The 9,748-nt window shown below is 32.3% G+C and overlaps 1 protein-coding gene across 2 annotated transcripts in view; it reads right to left on the bottom strand.

The window, feature by feature from the left end:
• Positions 1-2,536: 2,536 nt before the first annotated feature.
• Positions 2,537-9,748, bottom strand: part of LOC127837720 (uncharacterized) — a 21,665-nt gene continuing 14,453 nt past the window's right edge. The window contains exons 5-9 of one of the 2 annotated variants that reach the window (XR_008029447.1): positions 8,779-9,748; positions 8,393-8,512; positions 7,608-7,754; positions 6,286-6,376; positions 2,537-4,844 (exon numbers count right to left, since the gene is read on the bottom strand). The exon at positions 8,779-9,748 is cut by the window's right edge and continues 30 nt beyond it. Coding sequence is in view for 1 of the 2 variants with exons in the window: in XM_052365029.1 (XP_052220989.1) it covers positions 4,547-4,844; positions 6,286-6,376; positions 7,608-7,754; positions 8,393-8,492 (636 nt within the window). In the remaining variant the exon portion in view is untranslated. The remainder of the gene's footprint in view (positions 4,845-6,285; positions 6,377-7,607; positions 7,755-8,392; positions 8,513-8,778) is intronic. The other variant, XM_052365029.1, reaches the window with a different exon arrangement.

The raw sequence follows: 9,748 nt of genomic DNA, 5'->3' as shown, positions 1-9,748 counted from the left end.
GACGACAGAGAGGATTTCAGCGAGTAAAACTGTTTGCGCCAGCAAAATAATCCAGGGGATGCATGCTAAAACATCCTATACTATTATTTAATTGTAAACCACTACAACACTTCTTTGAATTTGTTTTGTATACATTTTTATTTTTTAAATTAAAATATATAGTTTTTTTTTACGATACCTCACACAATTAATATTTAATACTAGTTAAGAGTCAGTTTTGCAATCCTTGTTTATGCATGTTATAAGCGATTTATGGCAGATTAGAGAGCTGTGACATAACATGTCGACGGATATTATCTTGCAAAAGTATTCCCTGGAAACAGTCAACGATGATAGATCAAATCTAATTACGCAGTCGAGGTTTGAAAGCTAACGGCGACATTTTAACCAATTTAATCAAATTATAAAATGTCATATGGATAACAGTGCTTTGGTAGTTGATAGTTACCGCTGTAATCAACCCTTGGCCGAACGGTATGAACATTAAGCAAACAAGTAAGGAAACCGTTCGAAATAACATTTATTTCCTTATACATTTATAAAGTTAATAAACATTTGATTTCATATTATAAACATAACATGATTATTTATTACTGATACTGATACGGGTTTGAGAATTCTTCTTCTTCTGAATTTTACAAATAAATCAGAATTAATAGTAAGCACATTAATTTATTTTTCGTTTCCTTTCTGCTCATGTATTTTTTTCGAGCAAATCCAAAGAAGAGGCACAACTATGTCACGTGGTTCGTTTTCATACAAGTAACGTCCAATGTCATATACAAAAAATGTTGAGTACAGTATTACAATATCCATGCTTATCTTCAACTCAATATATCACGATTGAAATGACACTTAATATTCCATTGTTTCTAGATGTCCAATATAATGTATTTGAGCTAATTCATCTGTTGCACGTTATACACATATGTCTCATCATGACCACACTCGTATCTAATTTAGAACGAACAATATACTAGTATATTGAATACAACTGTTTCTTCATTTATGTACAAGTTCCCGTGTATTATGTAGCGTTGAAGGGTATGTCTTAAGTAGTTCAAATAGTCACAGAATAAACATATAATACAAATACATATTTTGATCAAATGATTTTGATAGCAGAGCGATCGTTTGTTTTATCTGATGTGATGTGTGTTATACACGTGTTGCACGTGCGGTAAGATCATGTGTTTAAATACAATGCTTAACGATCAACCACCGTATACATGTCAAATGAACAGAACAGAACATTATTTTCACCCAAGTATATAACATATACAATATAGGCAACATAACAAAGTACACTGTCAGTACAATATCGTTCTTTAGATACCACTGCATGCACTTTTGATATATCAACAATGTACTCCCATTAACAAAACAAGATTTATATATTGTTTAATACATTTTCTGTATACAACGTTGGTAAAGTATCTGTCTGTCTGCATCAAACACGGCACACATCAGTAATGATATAATAATTAAACAAATACATATGAACAATATTTATGTTATCTACATGAAAAAACATTTCATGCATACACATATACAATATCCACCTATTTTGTTTTTTATTTCTATATTCACCAATACCTAAATTATTATTAAGTTCGAAAATTTATTCAAACTGCAATAGTTATAAAAATACAAAAAAAAATAAAACAAACATAAACTTTAACTTTGTCTTTACAGTTCGACTGTCCGAAGCAGAATGACGAAAAACAGCAAAACACACTTAATTTCCTTGTGCACACTTTCAGTGCGACCAAGCGTTCATTAAATTGTATTATGGGAAAATAATTGTCTTCTAATTCCTAAACTCAAACGACGAAAATTATATAGACTTCCGATTTTTTTTAAACAATAACACTTATAATACAGTGAAAGTGGGGGTATGTACGGTTGAATGAATAACTATATATGAAAATATTGAATTTGTTGGATGAAGCAACACCAATACTCATACATAGTTATCATTGTCTGCGAATGATGTAACTGTAGGTAATTAGGTAGCCCGATATGTCGATGATTCTAATATTATTTGTGATCTTCAACCTTTATTGTGCGGTGTTGTCTTGTACACACGTCGTTTGTTTTAGCACGCGCTAGTTCGGGAAGCATTTGCATTAAAGTAAAATTTCTTATTTTAAATGTGCAAGTTAAAATTAGTGACATTAAAGCAATATTGCTATTTGCTGTATGTCTATTCAGTTTCTATTGTTGAAATGGTTCAAGTCATTTTGAAGTGATTTTTTCGCTCGACTGCACCCGCACACAAGGGCGATTTACAATGGGATTTGCCAATGGCATAAATGGTCGACTGGATAATGTTGGGGCTACCCGAGATGCCTGCAGTGCCTATCGAGGAAACAATAGGTAAAACCCTTAGGATTAAGCAAATTGATTGACATTTATTGTGTGTACAACATGTAGGAAGAATGAGTTAAGCCTAGGGGTTATTAAGAAGTGATTTTTGACCACTTAATTATAATGGTAACATTTGTCTGTTAGTTAAAATAATATTTTTTCCAAGATCCGAACAAGTAGTGATTTAAGAACGCAGGGCCATGAATGACAAACATAACGTATTTAAAGATGCAAGCTTTTTTAATATAAGAACTTGTGTATAAAAAATATGCATAAGTAAAAGGCATGGTAAAATAGTAGGGTACAGTCATGCTATATTACAGTGTAAGAAAAACAGTACCACATAAATACAATAATACATTAGCGGATGAAATAATAATGAAGCACATTTATTTACATTTTACACACTGATAAACATATAGAGTATTCATAAGTAAGTTCAAGGAGAACAGATGATAATTTTTTTATCCATGTTGATAGAACAATGTAATGATGACCATAGCATATTACTTTTGAAAAAGGAATATAACTATTTTCCTAAATTTGACACATGTTGCACATACATGTATTTAAATCAATTTCGAAAACGTTTTGTAACAAATAACATGCTTAGAAAAAACAACAATATTCACATATAACTGTTTACACGTGCAGCGCGATTCAACCACAACCGCCCGTTTTATAGAATTATCCGAGCGTCGGACATGAATATTTTTAGTGTATTTATGTAGCAAATAATCTAAAACAACACCAGATGAAAGTTAAAATTGATATATTTAACCGCTCTTGGAAAAGTTACAACTAGACAATTGCTGAAATATAAGAGCGATCGATTGTTTTAAACATAACATGTTATGAACCTTATGATTTCAATTATATTTAATTTATAATCAAGTATATATTATTGTCATGTTTAAAATATATGATTGAATATCAAAACGCCTAAAGCTGAAGAAGGCTTCTGTTTCACACAAGTCTAACTTGCGGTACACATATCTTCAAATAAAAAGAAATACAAGCCATTTCCTTCAATTCAAGACATGCATTGTCGTTACAAGTACGCCATACAAAAGGTTTGTGTGGTGTAATTGATGATTGTGCTATTCTGATTTTGCAGTTCAGGGAACACACATTGCCCAATCAATTTTACTTGGATTCATATTATATTATGAACATCTTGTTTTTATACAAACAAGCATACGACGGTGTTACGTTAACACAAATTTGCGTTAAACTAAACTTCAGCATACCCCTTACAGTGTTAAAATTGAATACTAAATATACCAACATTAAAGAACTTTTAAGGTGATTATTTGTTTAACGATCATAACATGTCAAGTGTATTTATGCTTATTCATTTCTTAACAGAAGAAAAATGGAGCAGTACATGCAATACAGTAAATACTTGAGGAAATAACCGACACTTGAAAACATAAATCACACTTTATAAATGTGCCTCAAGATTGGTATGGTATATTACGCACGGAACATTTATGCTTTTTAACACAATGTAAAAAAGAAATACATAAACTTTTATCATGAACGATAATCATCGTTAACGTCGAGAAATCAAAACATAATACATATTTATTTTTGTTAAAATTATTTTTATACATATAAACTTCTAAACAGTTACTCTACTGGATTGAAATAAGAATATTGTCACAATCCAAGTTGACATTTGCCTTTTTATTGACGTAATTTAAAACCTTAACACACGAATGATAGACACACCCTGTTGGTAGGTACATACTAGAAGCACAAATAAAAACCTTTAAGTATAATATAATCATCTTCAAAAGTGTTCATTATAAACCGAAAACTATAAATGGATGTGTGTGTTCAAGATCTTCGAATTTATTCTCGTTATGGATTTTCATATTATTATCATGTGGCCATCATATTGTCATAGTTGGTTATTATAGCGTTTCTATGGAAAACGACACTCGACACATGAGTTTCTACATCATCGTATTTAAAGATAGGGACATAGTGTAGAGCAATGTAACAGAAAAAATCTTCAATAAAATTATAGCGCACAAAACAAAGTCAAAGTAATGGTTTTACATACCCAAAGCTTTGGAATGTAAAATTAAATACATGGGGAATATATTACAGATATGTGACATACTTTTATTAGATGTGAAATGTAGACATATCGGCCTAACAAACAGGTTTAATTATTCGTGAAATCTCTGTTTGTATAAGCTTTCTGAACATATTCATATGAATCTGTATTATAATATTCTGGACTGTATTTTTCATTGGTGCCATTCACAATATTTTGATTATTGTGAGAATTAATATAGCTAACAATTCCTTCACCCGAAACAACATTTCTGTCTAGCACACAATAACTCTCATTGCTTTCATTTCTTTCAATCATGCCTTCATAATTCGTTTCTTGAGCGTCTTCAAACGTTCGTCTATTTGGACCTTCTGTCGTTTGAATCGTCAAACACGGTAGCACTCCTCTGAAATATTTACTTATAAATGACACATATCGTGTTAGATATCGACAACGTTCTCATTAGTCTCTCAGTCAGTTAAGTTTATAATCTCAATCTGCTTCGGTTAATCCGTTTCTCATCCAAGCTGATATGGTGTTTCGTATCGGTTTGTATGGATTAACCTTGGCTATAAACATACTAGCGACGCCTGTGAACTTTAAGGGGTCCTGGAAAGGGACATGGTGACCTCGTTTGCTAGCACTCGTCGGATGATAAACTGTACACTTTATATGTCACTCGATGTGCTGTTTGCACTAAAATCATTCTATACCACCATTCGTTATGCACATATTCAATACGCGGTTATCCTTTTCATAAACTATTTCTCGTAAAGACAATGTAATATCGAATGATTGTATATATAAAACCGTTAAGAGCCACACAAAGATAGTTCGATGTGTATGTATTTAGGGCCAAATTTACACATGAAAAAAGGAACAAACAAGTTGTGATATATGTTATTGTGTTGCTTCAAAAAGAAGAAACACATATTAATACTGACAGTGTGTGCCATAAAGTGGCTTCCATTTCGTTTAAGCTCAATAGATAGGCCTGTTCTTAGTTGCATTTGCATTTTAAATGCTTATCTGTTTTATATTGACTCACTAAGCCAATGTTTTTTCCTATGTTTGTTAAATATTTAGTCAAAGACATTTAATGATGGAAGCATATAATTATGGAATGTGATAAGGAACAAAACCCGAACGGCCTGAAATTGATAGATGAGACGTTAACATTAAACTCAAATAACGAATGCAAAAAATGCCAGTAAAAAGAATCCGACACATTGATAAAATGGCTATGTGAGTAACATATGTTGACTATCATTAGACGGTGTGTCGCACGAAAGAATTACGTCGATAGCTCCAAGGTCAAGGTCACACTTTGAGTTCAAAGGTAAAACATTGCGATAAATGAGCTTGTCCGGGCCATAACTATGTCATTCATTGTGAGATTTTAAAATGACTCTGTACATTAATTTTTTTCACATTCATTGGACGGCGTGTCACCATGTAAAAAAATTCAAGAGTTCAAAGGTCAAAATGGCTATAAATTATAATGTCATAATAATTCTTAAAAATCGCCATTAATTAGATTCTCATGTTTTGTGAAGACAGCGAGCAAAATAGTTTGTGTCAATGCGGCACATGGGGGTATACGCCACGTCTGTGACAAAGCTCTAGTTAAAAAAATGCATCTTAAGTATGAAAAGTATTTAACAAACCGAAATTACTATTCATTCATATATAAAACAATATGATAAAATATATTTGTTTGTCGTTTATGTCTTGTATAAAGATAATATTTCAGCATTACCGACGATTTTTGTTCATAGCCAATAAATCAAATTTCAGAGTATAAACAATAACGTTATTGTCCTGCACAAATCTGCAAATAAACTTACTTTTTTCTCAGACCAACAACGATCAAAACTGCTGCTACCGCAAGTGCGACTGCAACTGAAACTCCTGCTGCTGTTGCTGCAGTTGAAGATCCTAGCATAAAACATAGAGAATACAAGGTTAGTGCTGGCTTAGAACACGGAAGCGAATCTTGACAAGTTCTACAGTTAGCAAATAAACTCAGCTGTGTTTGACAATTACATGGTATTCGTTGTATCAGATCATTTACGCGAGTTATTTGTCTTTATTACGAAATTAAATACAAGAATAGGTCTAAAACACACGTATGAAGGAAATGATGTCATTAAAATGCACAATAATGTTATTTTATGCCATCATCAGACGTGCATTGTCGAATTAAACCACTGTGGAATAAATTTCCCTCTATTTCGGCAGTGCTGAAATATAGCTGTCACGCGCGGCGGAGAATGGTCACATTACTCGGAATCAACTATAAAGTAATCATTTTTAGTAAAATCGATTCAGATTCATCAAAACAAACAATTTGATACCAAGATGTATTATATTTTTAACAAATAATGCAACTCAAAAAGCAAAAAAACATTATTTACAAATATTAAGTGCGCGTACTCGTGACGTCATTATTAACACGTCATACGACACAATGCATGTTCTTTCACGCTAAAGCTGCAGTTGTTTAGTGTTTTTTTAATTATTTCTTAAAAATCGAGGACGCAGAGGTATGATAAACAGAAAAACAGGTTAGTTACTGATCTTTTTGTATTGTATTAGGCTCGGCACGATTACAATAATGAAACACTGTTTGCTTAAAATAACTTTGGGATTTCCGTGTAGTTCGATTTTCATATTCTATTTTTAAAGAAATAATTTACGACTAAGAAAATTGATGGGATAAATCGAATACTAGGTCGGTGCCGAATAAAGCAAAGTTTATTTTGCTCGGTACGAAAATCTGAGCCACTCGCCAAGGCTCGTTATTCAGATTTTCTAAGCCTCGCAAAATAAACGTTGCTTTATTCGGCACCATCCTAGTATTCTCTATATACTCCAAATGTTTGCTATATTCAATATTTGCGAAAACATAACCATATATCGGATGGTATTTGTTTTTCTTTAAAATGGGTATGATGGTTGCATAAACAATACAACGATATTTTTTAAACAAGTAGTAGAATACAAAAGGTTAATAGTGATACGAACTTAGTGGTTTCGAATGGGCTCTAAACGAAATGGTGATAGAGATCGTAGAGATTCGAGATATAATAGTGAAAAGTTGCTAACACACAGGTTCTGAAAAATTAAAAGTTACATCACTTTTATAACAATTGTTTTTTATTATCACCTCGTGAAGAGTCTGCAAATGCTTCATTAGGCGCAGCGCTTGTTGACGTATTGACAGTTGTCGAATATGTGCTGGGTATGGTCGACGTCAGTGATACTGACATTGGTTTCGGTGATGAAGCTTGTGTTGTAGACGTTGTGGTTGTGGCTAAATTGATCAAATAAAATAAGGCACATCTCTAAATTGCCATTCATATGCGTGCAATACGATTGTGGGTTAAACGCAGTCTATGCGTTCTCTGCCATATGCGTATACGCTACATGATCTTTGCGTTCACGTTGATTATTGATATGTAAGCATACTACAGAAATATATATATATATATATATATATATATATATATATATATATATATATATATATATATATATATATATATATATATATATATATATATATATATATATATTGAGTGACGGTAGAATCTCACTTAAGATGTATTTACAAAACGTTTTAAATTTACATTTAAAGTAAATTATCTTCTGTTCTATATCTATGTTTAATATATTTATATTATATAGCCATACATGTATGTTCAAAGTTATGCATTCGAACAGACTCATCTAATATTATTTAATCTTTTAGTTCTTTCTTCCTGCAGTCTGGTCGTCTTGTCTGCAGCACAAGGTTTCATATCGATATATATATATATATATATATATATGATATCATTTTGTTGGGCACGAGTAATAACTCAGTATCAGTACTATTGCTTTAAACTGTGCTATGTTTGGTGGATATATGTGTAATCGTTCGCGTCCGCTTTGGCAGGCGGTGTGTCTTACCTATTTGTCGAGTACCAGCGCACAAGAAGTGCTTCCTGTCCTCCTTTGAACTGCTAGAAAACTTTATCTCTGTTGATCCGATTGTTATGTAGGCAAACATGCGTGGACCATTGAAACTACCTAGTAAATGATTATATATAATAATATGAATGACGGAACAATGTAATATATGACATTAAGAACAAACGAATGCTATACAGGGAAATATTTACAACACGCCACTTATTTATAACGAAATGTTAAACATGCAGAAACCGTATTGAGATGTTCAATACAAAGGATTAACGTATTTTACGGTTTTGAGACGCAACGAAATAATTTGGTATCTGTATCTTCCTTTGAAAGCATCAACATAGAACGTTAAATATACAAGTACAACAACACACTTTTCGCTGTGTGCAGAGTCCACTCTCGACGAATATTTGTAAACGCCAAATTTGTATTGCTGTTTCCACTGTAACCTTCGGCGGACGATGGGTCGTCAAATGCATCTGCGCAGTGATCATTAGCCGCATTCCAGTTAACAAATGTCTGAGTCGAAATATATGGCTTCCCTAAAATTACTGAATATTTTTTACAATCGAGTAATTAGCGTCGCATATATTGTTGAAACCGAAGCATACTTACCATAATTACATTCCAAGTCCTCTTAATTTTTAAATGTAGAATCGAAATATTCTTATCAATACAAACCTATAGGGCCAGTATACAATAAGAGTAAGAACATAGATAAAGAAGCATACTAGTATTCCCTGTCGCCCGCAAACTGTGTTAAGCAAAAGAGGTGTTATAAATATGAAATTACGGCGAGATTTGAATTTAAATTATTGTACATCGAATACGGATATTTAATTAGAGTCATGATGCTGCTTACACGTATTTGCCTGAAACTATTACTGGCTTAAAACATAATTATTTGAAGTAACATGTTAACACATATGGTTGCAATGCTACACTGGTACTCCAAAGCCAAATATTTAACAATGTGTAGACCTATACGAATAAAAACTATCCTAATCTTATATGACAAAGTTTTTCGAGGAATCAACATACTGAATATGATCCTCGAATGCAATTTCATTTCAGAGTTGTCTATCAAGCCTGATTGTATACTGATTTATATAACTTCAAAGTATAATTTACTTAGTTCATCTGCACGATATACACGCATGTTCTTAGCACTTAGTTCAGCAAAATTATTTTCAAAATAGATGGCCCTTAATATAGTCGATGTAAAAACATACAATTTACCGTTTTCTCTGCACCATACTTTCCTTTGATAATGTGTATCCGCACACATCACCCAAGCTGATTGGATAGAGCTGGATGGGGAGGCATGGCATAAATAATCAGTAT

The sequence above is a fragment of the Dreissena polymorpha genome, chromosome 7 (genome assembly GCF_020536995.1).
Source record: "Dreissena polymorpha isolate Duluth1 chromosome 7, UMN_Dpol_1.0, whole genome shotgun sequence".
Taxonomy (NCBI): Eukaryota; Metazoa; Mollusca; class Bivalvia; order Myida; family Dreissenidae; genus Dreissena; species Dreissena polymorpha.
The sequence above is the reverse complement of the archived record's forward strand: the minus strand, read 5'-3'. Positions and strand labels throughout refer to the sequence as shown.